The sequence below is a fragment of the Vipera berus genome (assembly GCF_964194415.1).
Source record: "Vipera berus genome assembly, chromosome: 3".
Classification (NCBI taxonomy): domain Eukaryota; kingdom Metazoa; phylum Chordata; class Lepidosauria; order Squamata; family Viperidae; genus Vipera; species Vipera berus.
This window is the reverse complement of record NC_138204.1, coordinates 78,426,932-78,446,623: the sequence shown is the minus strand read 5'-3', so window position 1 is coordinate 78,446,623 and position 19,692 is coordinate 78,426,932. Positions and strand designations below refer to the sequence as shown.

The window sequence follows — 19,692 nt, the reverse complement described above, 5'->3', positions numbered from 1 at the left end:
TGACTAGACGCCAAAGGCGCACGGAATGCTGTTACCTTCCCACCGTAGTGGTCCCTATTTTTCTACTTGCATTTTTACATGCTTTCAAACTGCTAGGTTGGCAGAAGCTGGGACGAGTAACAGGCACTCACTCTGTTACGTGGCACTTGGGATTTGACCCGCCAAACTGCCGACCTTCTGGTCAACAAGCTCAGCGTCCTAACCCACTGAGCCACCGCGTCCCTGCCATCTCTATACTACATGTCATAGTCATAAGAATTGAAGGAAAAAAAATCATAGCCTAATGAACCCAGTCTGATTTTGGGAGGAAAAAACCATCTAAGAATTTGCAGGAATTATCTATCTCCTCATAAAAATTTATATTTATTATACTTAGACATTTCATCTAATGTTTCAAACACAACATAAATCATAGATTTTTTTTTATTTCTAATGCTAGTTACAGGAACACACAGTGTTTTTTTAATTGTTGCTTGGATTCAACCAAGACATACTAATCTCCAAATTTGCCCTAAGTAAATCAAAATGTTTTTATCAAATTATGGTCTCAATTATGTCAACACTTTGCAACACCTTACATTTCATCACCTATAGAATCAAAAGTACAAGATGCTCACAAATATGCCTCTCTCTGACCACAACTAATTATCATGAGTCCAAGTACAATAATGAGCAATAAAAATATTTATAGAAAATAAAATGGCAACGTTTGTTATATAAACAAAACTGTGAATATATTGACTTCTAATGCGGTGCCTCCTAAGACTTGGAAGGGCCTTTGAAAACTGTAATAAAATCTACAAAACCTGGGGTTCATTCTCACAGTCATACCAATACCTTTTTCTCCTGTTCTTAAGACGGGAGGAAAACAAGTCTTTATAGTCTTCCTTACCAACCTCAGCAACAAGGCTAGTCAATGATGCTGTCTGCATACAGAAATGCCTTCCTCATTCCAGTCTGGTCAAATTCATCATCTCCTTGTTTGAGAGCTTTTGTATAATACAAGATCAATCATCAGTGAGAATAGGCGGAAATTGCCCAGGCAAAACAAAGTTCTTTCTCTGTTTCACAAAAGAATTCAAAGTACAGTCAAAACTCCTATAGTTCTCTAATTCTGCCACAATTATTGCTTTGTTTCTTGCAAACAGGGATGTGACAGAGGAGTTGGTGAACAAATTGGCCATTTTGTTTTCCTATTATTGAAAGGAATGTTGACTTCATGAAACCTTTGCATTTCATCTTCCAACAAAGTTAATATTTCCCCTAACTAAACCACATACAAACAAGGGAAAGAGCTCCTGGACCAGGTTCTCCTTTTAAATTCTATACATTCCAACAGCCAAGACATAAATCACCATCATGGCACAAAGCCCTACCACAGGACAAGAAGGACCAACTATGTTGAGAAGTTTATTAACTACCAAGGATTCTTTCTCCATGAAGCCCAGGTATGCACACAGGGAATTTTCTTTTTTGTTTTTCCACAACATATACTAATTCTGAAATAACTTGGAGTGGCTTCAATCTGTCCTGGCAGCATACCCGCTGCAAGACCAAAGCTTCCCTACGAAAATATGTCCTCAGCCAAAACTAAATGGGGTATATCTTCATCCCTGGGTAAGGAGTTCTGTGTCCTTAGCGTTCTTCGTGTAAAGAAAGGAAAACTGAATATGATACAAACATAAATTTAAGCACAGCTTGCTATGATTTAGCTGCAATTATATCCATGCCTAAGTCAGTACAACAAATTCAGGTAGTTAAAAATACATAGTTGATTATTTATTTATTTATTTTATTTTAATTCCATTTATATCCCGCCCTTCTCCGAAGACTCAGGGCGGCTTACAAGCTTAGCTTACAAGCTTCTTTAACTTCAGAGGGCTACTGTATTTTATCCTGATAAGACCGTGAGGGAAGAATTCAAGATGAATTGCCTGACAAAAAAAGGAAATCAAACTTTGGACTCTTGCTCAAGTCCAACACCTACTCGCTGCACTTAATTTCTGGTGATTTGTCACTCTATTCTTCAATCTGACATTAAAATCATTTTTTAAAGAAAGGGGGTTTTTTTAGGCAGGAAAATTGCAGCTTTGGTCACACTAGAATTAATGTTTACAGAATTCCACAAGATTTGCTCCTGAGAAGACCCCAAAATAAAATTGCATCAATAACCAGTTTGTGAATTATCATCTGTTAAGCAGTGCTATAAATTGCATCTGATTTTCAGCTTTTTTAGTAAAGTAGGATATATGTTCCTATTTTTATGGCTTTCAAATTGGTAAATGACACAAATATGCAACCCCCATTCATTTCAGGAGAACTTAAATGGATAACTGATGTTTTGTACTGTTAAGCCATTGCATAAGTAGAACACTATAACACTACTGTGCTTACAGTATGCAAGAATTGCTGTGAAATATTCTAAGTCTGTGAAGCTGTGGAAACGGAACAGTGATAAGGGTCTACTAGAAATCGCAATGATGCAAAAATGACAAATGGTGCTTAGTACTGTCATGAGTCAAACTCTAGCCTTTTGGATTTATGTCCTGATGTTGGATGCAAGTATGTCAGCTACAAGATTTGTGTCATGGCAGTTTGTCATTGGTACCCCTTAGTACCCCAATGGAAAATATTGCAAAAGAGAAAAAGTAGCTTATTCTTTTTCTCCAATTTAAATGTTCCCTTAGATATTGCATGAACAAGTTAGGAAAATAATTTTAAGTGGGAACAAGATATAGGCTGACAGTAGCTCATTTTCAATTTCAGTGACCCAATTTTGAAATGAATTATGCTTATTTTCAATTTACTACACATCTGCCAGCAAGACCTAAAAACCTATATATTTATAGCAGTGATTATGTGTGTGCATGTTTCTATGAGCATATAGATATTTGCCTTTGCATTTTTTTTACAGTGGATCGATATTTAAACCTATACTATCCTATACTATCTTGGTCTATTTCTATTTCTTAATTGGCTCCATTTACTTAGCTACATCACATATCTTGAAGAACTCAATTTATATAGGAACTGAGGAAAGGGGTAATATACCAACTGTCATTCAAAACCACATGCTAACATTTCATTTTCTAGATTTAATGTTTCAGAGAGAGAGAGAGAGAGAGAGAGAGAGAGAGAGAGAGAGAGAGATGATAGATAGATTCTAAAGAAGGAAAACAACTTCTACCAAAATAGTAGAAAAAAATGTAAAAGAATAATCCTAAAATATGTCAAAAATAACAATAATCACAGTAACATAACATGACAAAAAATAAACTAAAAGTTCCAAAATGCATCAATTTATTCCAAAATATGTGACTGAATAGCATTCCTTCAGGGCATACATGCAACAGAAATATGAAGCATCATTTCCAGAATTAATTACATTGCCCCTTCAGACAAGGATGAATCATAAATCTGAATAATACTTTGGTCTTACGAATTACACATTAACATATCTTACCTTCTGAACACTGCAGGAAGCTGACGATCAGAAGCAGCCAAAACCTTTTCATTCTGCAATCAGAAGCCACCATTATTGACCCCCTTTAAAACCGTTTTCTTTTTATTCCTTAACGATCCCAGTTATAAAATGCCCAGCGTCATTCAAGAGGGTGGTCTACATCATTCATCTTCATAACTGGGGAGAGAAACGAAAATGAAAATTATCATTTATCAACTCACGTTCACTATTAAATGAGACAGCAGAGATCAGATTCTATGCTGATGAGAAATCTGGTTGTGAGGCAAGGCAGAAAATCGTCTGCTTTTAGTTGATAACTGAAGGGAGACTTCAATTAGGAAACCAAGAGAAAAGAAGCATGTAGTGTGTGAAGGCTGGTGGCACATTCTTGGAAGAATTCCAGGATTTCGAGGAACTTTCCAGCTAAAACCCTGCAAGGCCAAAGAACGAAAGCAGGACAGTTGCCTAAAGAAACAGAGCAGGAAGACAAAAATACTTCAAGCTTCCTTTTGCCTTCACGTTTTTCAGGATCAATGTGATCCTTTGGGTAACATGCAGCTTTAATACCTGTTCAAACCAGGAACAAGAACTGAAAAGATATAGAATTTTCTGAAATGGAAGAGTTTCCCCTACCTGGGTTAAATTCAACATCTATTATATTTAGTGAAGATGCTACTTCATGGAGCAAAATGTTTTGTCTTCATAAGCATTCTTTACCAAAGAACAGAAACAGGTTTGCCGCTTTTATCCCAAGGGAAATAATTTCTGCCAGGCATGCCAGGGTATTACCGAAATAATAACAACACTTAAAAGTATGCTTTCGAGGCTGTGCAGAATGCACCATTCCCAAATCAGTAATTATAGACCAAGGGTGTGCAAGCTGAACTTTGACAGGGCTTTCCTGCAGCTATGCATTAATTATTTCATTAAATCTGTTATTAGACACCAATTATGGGGCCGCCTTCCCTCATCGCCAAGGCCCTTCTGCATTAATATGATAAGAGCACACTGCATCTACTTCTCCATTGTTCGTGTATATTTCTGTCCAAAATTATTACTCATCTCTACCCAGAACTAGAATCTGATATATATATCCGTGAATCTTCTCTTTACTAACAAGCAAACTGCATTCTACAGCACAGCAGGAGACCAGGCATTGTGCACTTCTGCGAATGTTCATCTCTCTTTGAAAACACTGCCTACAGCTAAGGCTGCAAAAGTTACTTTGCAAATGCAAACAAATAACTACAAAGCTGTGAACAGTAAAATCTGCCCTGGTCACCTCTGTTTGACTCACTGCTTTGCTAAAGAATAGACAAACCAACAACTTAAGTTCCAAATTTGCTCTTTTTCAAATAGCTGAGAAAATACGAATCATGCCAAACCCAGCCTACTGTTGCTTGGCTTTCAAATTGGCCAAATTCAACCTATGTTACATTTGTGCCTAATAGGATTAGAAGATCTGTCATAACAGATGTTCTGTCTGATCCTAAAGTTAATGCTCAGAAATTATTTCAATTATTTTAAGGGAAAAACTGGAGTCTAGTTTTCCAAATCCTTACTGTTTTTAACACCCCTGTATATTTTTCCTTATTTTTATACTCTTATAAATATGAAGTACCTATAAAAAGTGACTTATGACCAACCCTTGATGTTACGACTGTCACACGCACACACACACACACATTGTCATTGCACACAACCCCCACTGTCACGTGATTGTAATTTGGGCACTTGAAAACCAGTTCCCATTGACAAGAGTTACAACTGCTTGCAGTTATGTGATTGTGATCTTGTGATTTTTTTTTCTCCTATCTGGCTTATGACAAAAGCAATTGAGAAAGCTGGCTTTGCTTTATGACTGTGGATTTTTTGCTTAGGCCCATGATAAAAATGGTCCTAAAATAATGTCTAGGCACATGAGTCACTTTACAACCACACCTTTTTATGATAGGAATTCTACTCTCAAATGTGTTTCTGAATCAAGGATTACCTGCATGCTACAGCTGTCCTGTCCAGCATTCTGAAAAAAAACCCTTTTTTATTAGAAAATTTTATTAAATGTACGTTTAAAAACAAAAGTGGACATGATTCAACTTCCCTGGCTACAACACTACTATTAGTATTACCTTATGTTACAGAAAGAAAAACAGAAACTTAAAATGCATTCTATGACAGGACAGAGTATAACAAACTGTACATATAACATATGTCGATTTTTTGGTAAACTTTCAGTCGTCAACGTTATATTTACATATCTTTCAGTTGTGTCCTGATATAGGTGCTAAAAAGAAGTCCTTACGTTATCAACTAATCAAACAATAGTCATCTCAGTGATCCTCCTTATCTCTTTCACTTTTATTTTTAATCTCTAGGGTTAACCTGTCCATTTCAGCACAGGATAAAATTTTATTTATTATTTCTTCTTCAGTGGGGGTTTCCTTTCTTTTCCATTTTTGGGCATATGACAATCTTGCTGCGGTTAAAATATGCAATAATAAGTAGAAAGATGCTTTGCTGAGTTTATCATTAATAATACCTAATAAGAAGGTTTCTGGTTTTAAATCAATTTTTTGTAGTAATATTTCTTCCAACCAATTTTTTATCCGCTGCCAAAAATTTTGCCCTTTTGAACATTCCCATCACATGTGATAGTAAGTCCCTGGAAGCCTTCTGTATTTCCAGCACGTCGGTGAGATTTTTTTAATCTATTTTTGCTAAACTTGTAGGGGGAAGGTGCCATCTATAAAATAACTTGTACAGATTCTCTTTACAGGAGGTGGCTAGCGTTAACCTCCTGTTTCTATCCCATAGTGATTGCCAATTATCTAGGTCAATACTGTAACCAAAATTTTTACTCCAGGTTAACACTGTTTCTTTTACCTGTTCTTCTAACGAATCTTGTTCTAATAGATATTGATATATCTTGAAAAGAAAAACTCTTGAGTAGGCCAATGTTCAGGACTAACTGGGAGGACAGGATGCTACCTCAGTAATCATTCAGAAATCATTCATGTTGCCTGTTCAATTTCAGAAGTGGTAACAGGCTAGCTTCACCGTTCGATTCAGTTTTTCTCACTTTAATATACTAGTGAGGTACGGGGAAAAAGGCACTTTTGATGGGTACAAAAACAAAGGTTCTGGAAAAAAAGAAAAGATCATTTCTTTCCCCCCCCCAAAAAAAAACTGGACATCTCTCCTGCCACTTTCAAAAGTGTGACAGAAGAGGTTCTAGAGGTATAATAAAGAGGTATAATAAAAACGAAAAGAGAAAAGATCTATTGCTAGTTAATCTAGTGGTGGCACATCAGCTGCTGCAGGAGTTTCCTGAAGCTGACACAAAGGAATAATTACGTTACATCTTGAAGTCTTACACCCACAGCAAAAAGAGCATTCTCTGGTGAAAAATCTATAGCATCCGCAAAGAAACAAGTTACGTGTATCGCTGAAAGGATGGCTTGTCTTTCCATTTTTATTTCTTCTTTGCAAAAACTAGTCCCGATTAGAAAAACAGTCAAGCTATTTAGCAAAGAACGGTGAGCTGCCCTGTATTTATACACACAGCATACATGCGTGGACAGGCAAAGGAACAATAACAGACATTTAGGATAAATACTTTATCTAACAAAACCCTGAATAATAACAATAGCAACTTCACACACTAATATGCACATTAGAATAACAAGAGTGTGCGGCTGAGACACGTTAATAATTGCAAGGGAAATTAAGGTAACATTTGATTATTATTGAAAGAGTCTCAAGTTTTTTAAAAAAAAAACGCTGAGATTTCTTTATGATTTTTTTTTACTTTTTGTATTCAAAACAAAGTGCTTATCTGCATACCTCTTCCAAAGATGAAAGGATTGGACAATGAAAAGCCAAAATGATTTTTATATATCTTGATATATATATATATCCTTATATATCTTGATTTTTGTCTCTTATATATCATGGCAAACCTGAAATCCAGCTATTAGGTATGTATTGAACTATTTCTTCCAAGCATTATCTCCAAGGAATGCATATCTCACCGCTGCTATTGAAAGACTATGATTTCAGGGTAATATTAGTTCAACAATTTTTAAAACTTTTTTTGTAACACCTATATCTACACAATGATACCTGTGTTTAAAAAAAATCCTTCAAATGTAAAGAAATTTGCTTATTTTTTCACAGAATTAGCAAATGCATCTCAAAGAAGAAAACCATTTCCTTTTTATTGTAAATTACCAATAATTTTATTATATGACTCTAGCATAGCAGCATGCTTTATCTATCTCTAGTCGGATGCTACCCACCCCTATCCGCCACAAACATTAGCAAGTATAAATCCTGGAGCCAGAAAATACTTGGGACCAAGGATGTTGCTGACAGCCTAGTCTTTCAGACCACGTAATTGCACAGATAAGGAGACACAATCATTAAAATCTTGCATCAACAAAAACCAAAACAGGCAAACACCAGCAGGAAAAGCTGTATCAGGTTACTTCTATACAAACAGAAAATGTAGATGATAGTAAGTGGTCACTCTTTGCAAATAGCCCATTTCCCTTCAGACTTTAAAAAGAGAAAAAGCTCATACATAGCTGGACCTGACAGTGGGGAAGGGAGACGGTCTTTAGAGCCAAAAAGCAGATTAGATTTCAATGCAACCAAAGCTGCCTGGAAAACTTCACTTGTAACTTAAATCCTTCCCTCTGGGAAACAGCCTGGTCTCCATCAGAAGCATTTTACTTTGGAAAATTAGAGGATATACCCTAAGCACTTTTAAAACAAACAAAGAATGCCGTAGTCAGGAAGGAAGGAAGGAAGGAAGGAAGGAAGGAAGGAAGGAAGGAAGGAAGGAAGGAAGGAAGGAAGGAAGGAAGGGAGGGAGGGAGGGAGGGAGGGAGGGAGGGAGGGAGGGAGGGCTGACTTTTAGAGACAAACAAAAATCAGCTTGAAATTAAATTTATACTTAATCTTAGATATAACAATGGTTATATCTATCTGTTAAACCTTTCATGAAACTGCAATATTTTAACTCCAATCTAAGGATTAGATCTCAGCTATAATTAATGGGCCAGAATGCTTCCTTAGATACTGTGCTATCTAAGATACTGCTTCTTTATATACTGTTCAATGGCTCTGGAAGCCTTTGCATCATACTCACTGGTTCCTAAGTCTACAGAAGAACAGGGAATCAACAACAATTTATCATCATCTTCATGGGATCGCTGTCATTGAGCAAAGGAGTCACAGGGATGCCTCACTTAACCACCACTTTGCTCGAAGAGCGAGACTCTGGTCCCAATTGTGGCTGTTAAGTGAGGACTACCTGTAAAGTATCAGAGAAGGGAACAGCATAGCGTGAGCCTTGAGCAAGAGACCCCTTATTATAGTAAGAGAATCACTCAGATGCTGTATGCACTGAAGTGAGAGATCAATGCTTTAGCTATGCCTGAAACAGCATGAGATAAATATTCACGTGTCCTGAATCTAAGCAGAAAGTGAGATCACAAAGCTTGAGTCCCAACAGACTAGATCCTATGTTAATCATTACAACACAGTTTACTCACAAAGAAGAGTTTACTGCCTGGCAAACAAAACAGTAATGCTCAATGTGTTTTAAGCATTACAACTTATCTTCTCCAACCACATAGGCATTGGAATCTACCTCGGTTAATTCTGGGGGGGGGGGGGAAATGAGGGCAAGAGAACAGAAATGAGGGGGAAAGATGGCTTTCACTGTCAAACACCATGTCATAGAGGTTAGTTTCTTTTCCTAGGAGGTTTTGTTCATTTCTGCACAGAATATGTCCCAACTCACTGATCTGTTCTTTTTCACATAAAATAATGGTGCTCAAATTAACAATTTAGGAAAGCAAAATCTGCTTGAGCTAATGAGGCAATAATAATACTCTATTCCCAATATTCTCTTTCTTTCCTCCATGCATTCTATATTATCAATATCATAAATGTTACCAACATTCATTATACTTTTGCTCCAATTCATTCCATCTCATCTTATTATTTTTTTAAAAAAAAATACGTTTGGGGTGTCCTGAGCGTGCTAACCGCCATTCAGTTTGCCCTCATGATTACTCTCTGGATTGGAGAGGGAGAGAGGAAACAGAATGCACCAGAAAGTCAATTACCACTATTATCAGCTGTAATATCTTAGCCTCATGCTGAGCATGTTAAATATGCTGATAGTTTGGACACCAGAGGCACTATCTGAAGATGTTTGGCATTCTGTTCATTAAACACTCCTAGGTCTTTGCAAAAACTGCAAAATAAGTAGGTCTCATTTTAAATGTTGTATATGCTAAATTTCATGAGAAGAGAAGAGAAGAGAAGAGAAGAGAAGAGAAGAGAAGAGAAGAGAAGAGAAGAGAAGAGAAGAGAAGAGAAGAGAAGAGAAGAGAAGAGAAGAGAAGAGACTGAACAAAAAAGTAGTATGCAATCAGTTTAACCAATAACATCCAATATATGATATGTTCCTTTTTTATATAAGGAGAAAAAATGACTTATCAAAGAGTACCACTACAATTGGTAGTATTGGTAGGGATTCAGTTTCACCATGGAATCACACCGCACTACTTATACAAAGTCAGTACCTCTTAGCTTCAATTCTATAAACCTACATATAAGACAAATATTGTAGGGTCATTCTGAATGCAACCTAATATACAAAGTTGGGAGGAAAAAGTGACCTAAAACAACCAACAGCTTTTCCATCTTCTGTTTTTAATTAAGTTTCAATCTATTAAAACTGTATAAATTCTACATTTACACTAAAGTATGACCATACAAAATGTTTTGAAATGAAACAGTTGCCTCAACTTCAGAATGGGCCGTTCTGACTCTTCCACAACTGTTTCAAGCCTTAAGCAGCTGTTTTAAATCTGAAGTAGGTATTCTGAAATTGAAATAAGTTCTCATTTCATACCTGGAAGAATTCCAGAATGGCTAGAATAAGCAGTTTCAAATTCAGGTTCGCAATATTTTGTGTACCCTGAAAGAAAAATGAGGTTTAGTGGTGAAGGTTGTGGAAGAGGAGATGTGTCTGAAAAATGGATGTTAAGTTACGAACACAAAGGTAGAACCAGCGGTAATGACTTTTCCCTCTCTTTTGCATCATAGCAGATATTCCCAGGCATTGCAAAAACGGTTAAAATTCACCACTGAAATATAGATGACAACCCTTTTAGAAGATGCAGGTGGATTACTTTATAAGTAACTCAAGGCAGGGAACATACATAATACTCACTCCTCCTATATTTCCCACAGTAACAGACTCAGCTGGACTGAGACAGAATGACTGGATTAAGGTCAGTCAGCCAGCTTTCATCACAAGGTGAGACTAGAACTCATAGTCTCCTGGTTTCTAGATCAGCACCTTAACCACTATACAAAATTGGCTTTCCTGGTTTTCAAATTCTTTTTTCTATCTATCTGTCTATCTATGTATCTGTCTACCCACCCACTCACCTACCTACCTACCTAACCTACCTACCTACCTAACAGCTGCCCATCTAATGAGCAACCAACTCTGGGCAACATACAACAAAACAAAACAAAATACTTATTTAGCTTTTGAATACAGGTAATCCTCGACTTATAGACAACATTGAGCCCAAAATTTCTGTGGCTAAGCGAGACAGTTGTTAAGTGAATTTTGCTTCATTTTGTAACCTTTCTTGCCACAGTTGTTCAGGGAATCACAACACAGCAACACAGTTAGTAAGTGAATCTGGCTTCCCCTGCTACTCAGAAGGTTGCAAAAGGTGATCACATCATTCGGGACAGTGCAACTGTTATAAATATGAATCAGTTGCCAAGTATCTTTAGTTTGATCAAATGAGGGATGCCTCAATAGTCATGTGACAACCGAAAGTGGTAAGTCACTTTTTTCATTGCTGTTTAATTTCAAACAGTCACTAAATGAACTGTTGTAAGTCGAGGACTACCTGTATTGGGAAATTAATTTTGGAAGTATAGTCAAAAAATATTCTAGGGGCTGCAGAAAGAGAGATCATTATGTGCCTACAGCTCCTGGATAATTTTCCCACTCCTGCTTATATTATGTACAAGTCAGGCTATTATGGCTTGTTCAACAACCCATAATGAAAACCTGGCTTACTGTTAAGAATAAATGCAGTCTTTAATTCAATAGCATTAACTTCTTTGTTATTAACTCCTTAGCCTAGATAAGAAGACATCAATCAAGAGTTCTCATTTGAGGCAGATGACCAGGCTCAAATTATCATAATTCCAACACATTATGCAAATATCTAGCTCTCCAGAGAAGTCTGTAATGATGGGAAAGATGGAAAAGAAAGAGAACAAGAGAACAACGGAACTCATTTACATTTGTGTCAGGAGACCACTGAAAGCTCTGAACTACCAGGTGGGGAAGAGATTGTCCTGAAAAAAATCCATCTCTGTGTTCATTGAAGAGTTGATATTGAATTGATGGAAGATAATCAATCAAGAGGATATAAGATTATAGTCTAATTTAGATCCACCCATCGCCGGTGCTAAGTGAATGTGTATTTCCTCTATATAAATCAATTATTAGAAGGATTAGCAAACAAAGATAATGAGATTATGATAAGACATGCCAACAGCTCTAGATGATATATTATGTTGCTTGACAGTGAGATGGGTGGCATATAAATTTAATAAATAAATAAATTTACTTTATGACCTTTTTCTTCCACTATAAAAAAGACAGAAATAGGGGGAATAACTGAGTTAAGAGAAAAACTAAATACATAGATATCATTAATACCCAACAATCCCAGTTCAAATATCTAATCTCCATCAGGCAAAATAAAACAAGCATGAAAATTTGACAACAAATACTTTTGTGGGTTACATATACCATCCTGTTTATTAAACCCTATTGGGTTAAATAAAGCCTTATATTCAAGGTACTGCAAGTTGAAATTATAGTTTATACAGGGTTGGGGCCAATCATAATGCAAAAGGATTTTCCTTCCACACACAATATAACTGTGTGGAGGTATGTGTTTGAAATCAGTTACTTTTTTAACAATAAATGAAAGCAAAGTGGCAATTAAACACCTTATATTAGATGGAATAATATTATGAAGCTGGAAATACATTATGCACAAAAGCAGTTTTTAATAGCCTACATGAGGGAGCTACTTTATCCTTCAGTTTTCAGGTTAATTATATATAAACTATTTAACTTCCAAAAGGATCATATATACACTATTCAGCTAGTTATTTTTTTCTGTTCTGCCCCAGTGATGATGTCATTCTATGCCTTTTGTCAGTGACTAAAGTACTGTGATGAACATATAATGTTATTTCTTAAAAATCATCACAATTAATACTGAAGAGAAGGAAAAAATATTGGGGTGGTCGTTGTCTGACTCAACTGGGAACATTGAAACACTGTGAAATCTAGATTGTCTAACTCAGGTATACCTGCTCATGCATTAAGGCCATATAAGAAATCTTCTCTATGAAGGTTAATGGAATGAATGGAGGAGCCCAGCCTATTAACTTAAAAAATGTTTTCTCATGAAACTCTATAGGCACCTATGTTACTTTAAAACTGAGAACATATAACCTCTACGCACAACTTTTTTATACATAAAATAGACTGGGGAAAGCCTAATTGGGGAGAAGACTTTTCAGGGAAAAGAAAAACCCAGAATATAACTGAAAGATTAATATTATTCCCTTAGTTTGCAATGATAGAGTCAAAACTACCCAACCGTGGTTTTACTACTAAAGGTGCAGACAACCTGTAAAGTTTTGCACTGTATTAAGAAATCAGTTTCATATTATGTTAAAAGAAAGTTTCACATCAAAATGGGAAAAATTGGACAGAAAACAACCTAAACTCCTAACCGTATAAGTAGAATATGGAAAAACAGCTTAGGCTGACCATTTTCAATGGCAACTCTCAAAGCTGTGCAGATGGACATGTTCTCTGCATTTGCTGCTAATTAATTCTACATTCTGATTCTTCAAGAAATAACACAGCTTCCAAACTAATATTTGTGATAGCATAGTCTAATCACTGTGCAGCAAAATATGAAACAAAATCAATCGTAACTCGTAAGATGTAATCTTGCTACTCTATTTGGCTCACGGTGCTGAATTCCTAGCTCATAAATCATTGTTACTAGCCATTCAGAGGATCAATATTCAGATTCCCTCTTGGTCTATACATACAACCACTAAATGAAATAATAATGACCTAAGGTCTGTCATATATTAGGTCATCAATACCACCAACAGAAATTTCTTGGCAACAATGTGGTAATTGAAGATAAAACAAATCTGATTTTGAAAAAAAAAAATCTGTAGCAACAGAAGAAGAAAAAATGAACAGGGCCTGAATATGTTCATAAGCACGGTCCTAAAACCATCAGCTGCTTGACATTTTATGAAAAATTTACATTTAAGGAAAAGTCAGCTTTTGTAACACTGCTGATGCTAAATATATTTAATTAGACTGTAAACATACGATCGTTAAATGCTATCTTGTCTAGTTCTGAATCCCCCTCCTCTCTTCTATATCCTCTCTTTGTCTTTTAAAAGCACCATTAGTACATCTGTAAAGAGAATTCCTCAACTCCTTACTCTCATTCCGATAGCCCCAAAGTCCCAATGGAACAAAGATTAGTCCCATTAAAAACCAACAACAAAAAATAAAATAAACTATTAGAGTGCTTTCCGTGAAGCCTTATTCCCCAAATGCTTTACAGACCATTTAATTATCTCAAGGTAGTGGAACGCCTCTCTGCAGACAAACGTGAAAGCTACTGAGCTCTTTCTACCTCTTTCCAGTACCCCAGATGTAGACTACGGTGCTATTTCGGGAGAAGGGCGGTATAGAAATCAAATTATTAAATTAAATTAAAATTAAATTAATCTCTAATAAGGGGGGGGGAATGTTGACTGACATATATTACTTAGGATAAAAAATTTTTTTTTGAGATCTTTAAATTACCACCAAAACAAAGCAAGAAAATCCTTAAGGGCAAGTCTAATTTATGAAAGAAACGTAATATAACACTATCAACTAGCTTTCCACCTAACCCCACTATGCATATCATCAGCAGAAAAAGCAGTGCCTATTGCCAATCACTGACATAAAGTCATTTTCCAAACATACCACTTTACACAGCAGGGGACTTGCACATTTAGGAAGCTTTATAATAATTATGGTGTTTTTTTTAAAAAAAAGAAATAATAATGGAGGGGACGAATCAACTCTCTCTGGCTTTCCAGTTTGTTCTCATTCCCTTTCTAGACCATTAGAAGATTTCACAAATAGCGGGATAGAAAGCTGCACACAGAAGCCTCCCCCCCCCCACAGTCCAACATTAAGAAGTGGCAACATGCCTGACACTGACTGGATATTAATGTGCTGGTTTTTAACTCCAGCCATACTACAAGATGTGGAAGGCAACAACAGTATCAACACTGCTCAGGCGGTGGAGGGAAGAGATCTACAAAGGAAACAGTGGTGGGGTTTCACGCAGAACCTTCTTGCCTTTAAGGAGATGGCAGGAGATGGCTTTTTCTACACAAATTTTATTTGGGCATAAAATATCCAAGTCTGCATTAAACAACCCACAGCTTCCAAAACTTTGTGTAGATTCTAAAGAGTCTCATCTGGCTCACTCCCTATATCATATTTCAAAAGTCAAGCATGGCTCTTCTTTAAATAAACTGAGTGAAGATGCCAAGATAATCTCAAGGAGCTGTGGTGGCACAGTGGTTAGGATGTAGTATTGCAGGTTAACTCTGCCCACTGCAAGAAGTTTGATCCTCACTGGCTCAAGGCTGACTCACCCTTCCATCCTTCGGAGGTCAGTAAAATGAGGACCCAGATTGTTGGGGGCAATATGCTGACTCTGTAAACCTCTTAGAGAGGCCTGTAAGGCACAGTGAAGCAGTATATAAGTGTAAGTGCTATTGCTCTCAAATTTAGGACTGTTATTGTAAAATAAATAAATAAATAAATAAAGTTGCCTTAAAATAATTTTGCATGCAGGAATGGCACTATTCCAAAGGCATTTAAAGAAATGTCAAAGGTTATTAATTTTTCACACTTTTTAAAATTCAATTTAGAGTTGATGGGCACATTTTAAATTGCATTTTTAAAATTCAAATTTGTATTACTGTACACCGCTTAAGGGTACGTTTACAGGTACTGTACATAAAATAAATGCTGCAAATATGTATTTCTTACCAGTTTTTCATGGATTCTAGCATTCCATAATTCTGACCAACTTTGAAACTTTAATTTCAAAGTTCTTGACCATATAATTATATCTTAGTAACATAGCTAAAATAAATTTAAGACTGATTTACTGGAGCGTCCTTATTTAAGCATTCATAGATTTTAGTTGCTCTCATTTTTTTAAAAAAAAGTTTCATGCTGTGATTTTTCATATTCATAAAATCTTTTGGAATTTGGTAAGACAGTTATTTGGCCACTTTGTATTTCAGACATAAATATTTCACAGAATACAAAATTCATTTTGCCTATTCCAAACACTTGGCTTAATAATTCTTCTCATAATTTTGCCCTTGCTTGCTTCAACATGTCACTAATACAAAATACATTTTTGAACTGCAATTAACAGCACACTCCATTTGCCTACTAACCATCAGATAGTAAAGGCACATTGGTATGTTTTTTAATGTGCAAATGAAGAGAAAATGTGTCCATATGTGAAAGAAGTAAAGAAGATTACAAAATTTTAATAAGAACATTATATTATGGTAACACTAATCTAGGTGTTTTACTGGAAGCAAAGTGGATTACTGTAAATGAAATTTTAAAATGTCCTTTCCATTTTATAGATAACACAAAATGACTCCTTTCATGTCTCCTGCGATAAGAATACATTTGCCACACGTTTAAATGGTGCCTCCACCCCATCCAAACCAATGTATAAATTAATAATTCAGTGACATTAATACAAGAAGATAAATGATAAAGCAGCAGGGGCACAAGGGCAGCATTCGAAACAGGCGTCTTTGGGAGCAGCTAATACGTTTCTGCCAATTACAGGCAGAACTTTTCAACAATCTTCAACAGCATTTTTACAATCTAAATAGCAGCTTATGCACACACAATTTCACACAACTCAAGCTTAATAAATTTCCTGCTGGTACCAAACAATCATTTTAGAGGATTAAAGTGCAACATCTGCTACCATTAATAAGCATTTTATATAGCTCTAAGTATAAAAAGCAGTTTTTACTGAGCTGCAACTCTGAGGGGGGAAAGGCACCAGTTTAGCATAAATCATAGTTTTATCACTTTAGTGGTGATTTTACCTTATGACAACAATGGAAAGTATTACTGAAGTATTACTTATACAGTGACTCCAGAATAAAAATATATGCTAGGCAGAACTATTATTTTCCAGTATGGCAATGTTCCAAAGATTGAAAAAATAAATTATACAGCCAAACGCTAAGCATTTCCAGTCAGACTTGTAATCACCAATGTGTTTTCAATAGAATTTTTTCAGCTATAGAAATATACTTTGCATTAATATTTGAGTGACATTTTCTCTTTAAAATGCTTATTAATGCTTTAAAAACTTATTAATAACTTGGACTGGTTTTCTAAGCAACCTGCCAATATCAATATTGTTTCTGATAAAATCTTCTTGTTAATGTAACTGGAACAAAGACAGAATTTGGTTATGATATCATTTTATGATAATCAGCATAGTGAAGGTATTTTGGTACTTTCCCACCAACATCAGTGTGATTAATTTCTACACTGCTAGGCTATGAGAGATTTTTTTAAAGAAAAAATTGCCTAAGGATATGTGTTTCAGTTTTTGTGTGTGCGCCTTTATGAAAAGAATTAAAGCAATATACTATACTCCACATCAGGGATCTAAGGAGCAAAGCTCTTAGTCAAAGTTGGAAAGTCCTCAGAAATCTGGAATAGTAAGTTCTACAACAATCCCAAAAATATATTTATTAGCATATGCTGCCCAAATGTCTTTGCTCTGTGTTGCCAAAATAACCCAATCCCTGCTGTTTTCATTCAGAAAAATTGGAATACCACAAACTAACATATCCTGTAGTAAAATAGGCCTGAAAAATGAGTATGCTAAAAAAATCTGTTTCAATACTGGGTTTGCCTTTCAAAGGTTCTGAAATGACAAAATTATCATTCCATTACCCTCAAGTTCAAAAGGGAGAGAACACACAAGCACTCGGTATCATTTATCTATTTAATGTACCATGCTAGCCCAAGTCAAATATTATTTTATTCATGACTGTCGCTGGGAATGGCTAGGTGGATATACTGAAGCTGGAGGGCCTTATTTCCTTCCAAATGAGCCTTTCTACACTGTCACTTTCCTGGTTTTGGATGGCTCACATTTTTTTAAAAAAAGAAACCATAATAAAACCAATTAAAAATGGCAAGCACAAAAGTCCAGACCAGGGGTCTTCAAACTTTGCCCTTTTATGACTTGTGGACTTCAACTCTCAGAATTCCTCAGCCAGCGTGGCTGGCTAAGGAATTCTGGGAATTGAATTCCACAAGTCATGAAAGGTCCAAGTTTGAAGATCCCTGGTCCAGATGTCTATAACTCTTCTAAACAGCACCAGAATGGAGAGTATCCAGATCTTTGGGTGGCAGCTGCCACTGTGAGGTCTGAATAGATGGAAATGATTTAATCAAAGGAACCCAGAATATGCCAACCCTCCAAGCCAACCCTGATATCTGTCCCTCAAGTAACCAGGCCCTACTAATTATATATATATAATTACTAATTATTGAGCCTTGGTGGAGCAGTGGGCTAATGCCTCCTTAAGTAACACCAGCTGCCTGCAATTAGTGCAGGTTCGCATCCCACCAGGCTCAAGGTTGACTCAGCCTTCCATCCTTCCGAGGTAGGTAAAATGAGGACCCAGATTGTTGGGGGCAATAAGCTGACTTTGTAATAATGCCGCTTGGGGGGGTGTGTGTGTGAAAGCCCTAACAAGCAGGCATATACATAGAATGAAGGCTACTGCTAAGCTTGTAAGCCGCCCTGAGTCTTCGGAGAAGGGCGGGATATAAATGTAATAAAAATAAAAAATAAATAAAAATTTAAAAAAATATTATATAATAGTGTAGGGTGGCTTTCAGTAAGAAACAAAGAAAAAGAAAAACCAAAAGTTGCACTGTCTTGCAGGAACTGAAACCAGGATCAAAATATAACAGTTGCCAAAGCCATTTTAAGACCAATTCAGGAATCAGCTGAATCTATTTATATATGGATTTGTTTAGTTGGTTGTTTGGTTGTTGGTTTGTTGATTGGTTTTTTAATCCACAATTTTGACTGGTGCAGTGCTTTTCAAGAACTCAGTCTACAATGAAACACACCAAACAGCCCCCTTAAGTGCATCATGTGAGGCTAGAAGGCCATCAAGGGAATGTTCAATATTTCCAACTTTACCCTGGTTCACTTTTTGAGAACAGCCACCATCAGCAATGTCAACCAGAGGTCACAAAACAAGGCAGGAAAAATTCTGTGGGATGAGCTACAGATAAACTTCCAGGCTTATGGAAGAGGAAAATTCTAATAAAATTAAGAGTGTAATTTAGAAGGGTGGCATTTTCTTTTCAACTGGACTTGGGCTTGACTAACTACTATTTTCAAGTGTAAAATATAAGTGACCATAGTTACACTGGTTAACAATGTAATGTTAGCAAGCTACCCATATTCCACAATGTTATTTGAACACTCAAAATTATTGAACCTATTTAATAATCAGAGTTACCAAATGATGTAGTTTATGCTATTGGGTATAATTTAGATGGTTAGAGAATTTGCACACAACACTCTTCAAACCAAACACAAAAGTTCTGTTCTGGCATTTCATTTAATTAGAATCCTAGATTCGCACTGCAAGAATGTGCATATATAATTTATTAATGCCTTAAATCAAACTATTATTCAGCTTTGCATAATGAAGTCTACAACAGCCTTATATAGCAACGAGAAAGCAACCTCCACAAAATTTTTAAATGTTAAAAATCCAGACCTGAATTCATACCCAATGTAATTCAATTCCTACTAGCTGGAGTTGACAGTTAAATACTGCATATGGACAGAAACATCCTACTTTTACTTTATATGCCTTCAAAGGTCTACACCAGCGGTGTCAAATTCAATTTCATTGAAGGCCGCATCAGCATTATGGTTTCCCTCAATGGGCTAGTTGCATGT

At 36.1% G+C, this 19,692-nt stretch overlaps 1 protein-coding gene across 11 annotated transcripts in view; it reads right to left on the bottom strand.

The window, feature by feature from the left end:
• The window catches only part of ADGRL2 (adhesion G protein-coupled receptor L2), a 218,356-nt gene that overhangs the window by 168,991 nt on the left and 29,673 nt on the right, over positions 1-19,692 (bottom strand). For all 11 annotated transcript variants that reach the window (XM_081324142.1, XM_081324140.1, XM_081324146.1 and 8 more), the window contains exon 2: positions 3,464-3,640. In XM_081324142.1, the coding sequence (XP_081180268.1) occupies positions 3,464-3,536 (73 nt within the window). In that variant the 5' untranslated portion in view covers positions 3,537-3,640. The remainder of the gene's footprint in view (positions 1-3,463; positions 3,641-19,692) is intronic.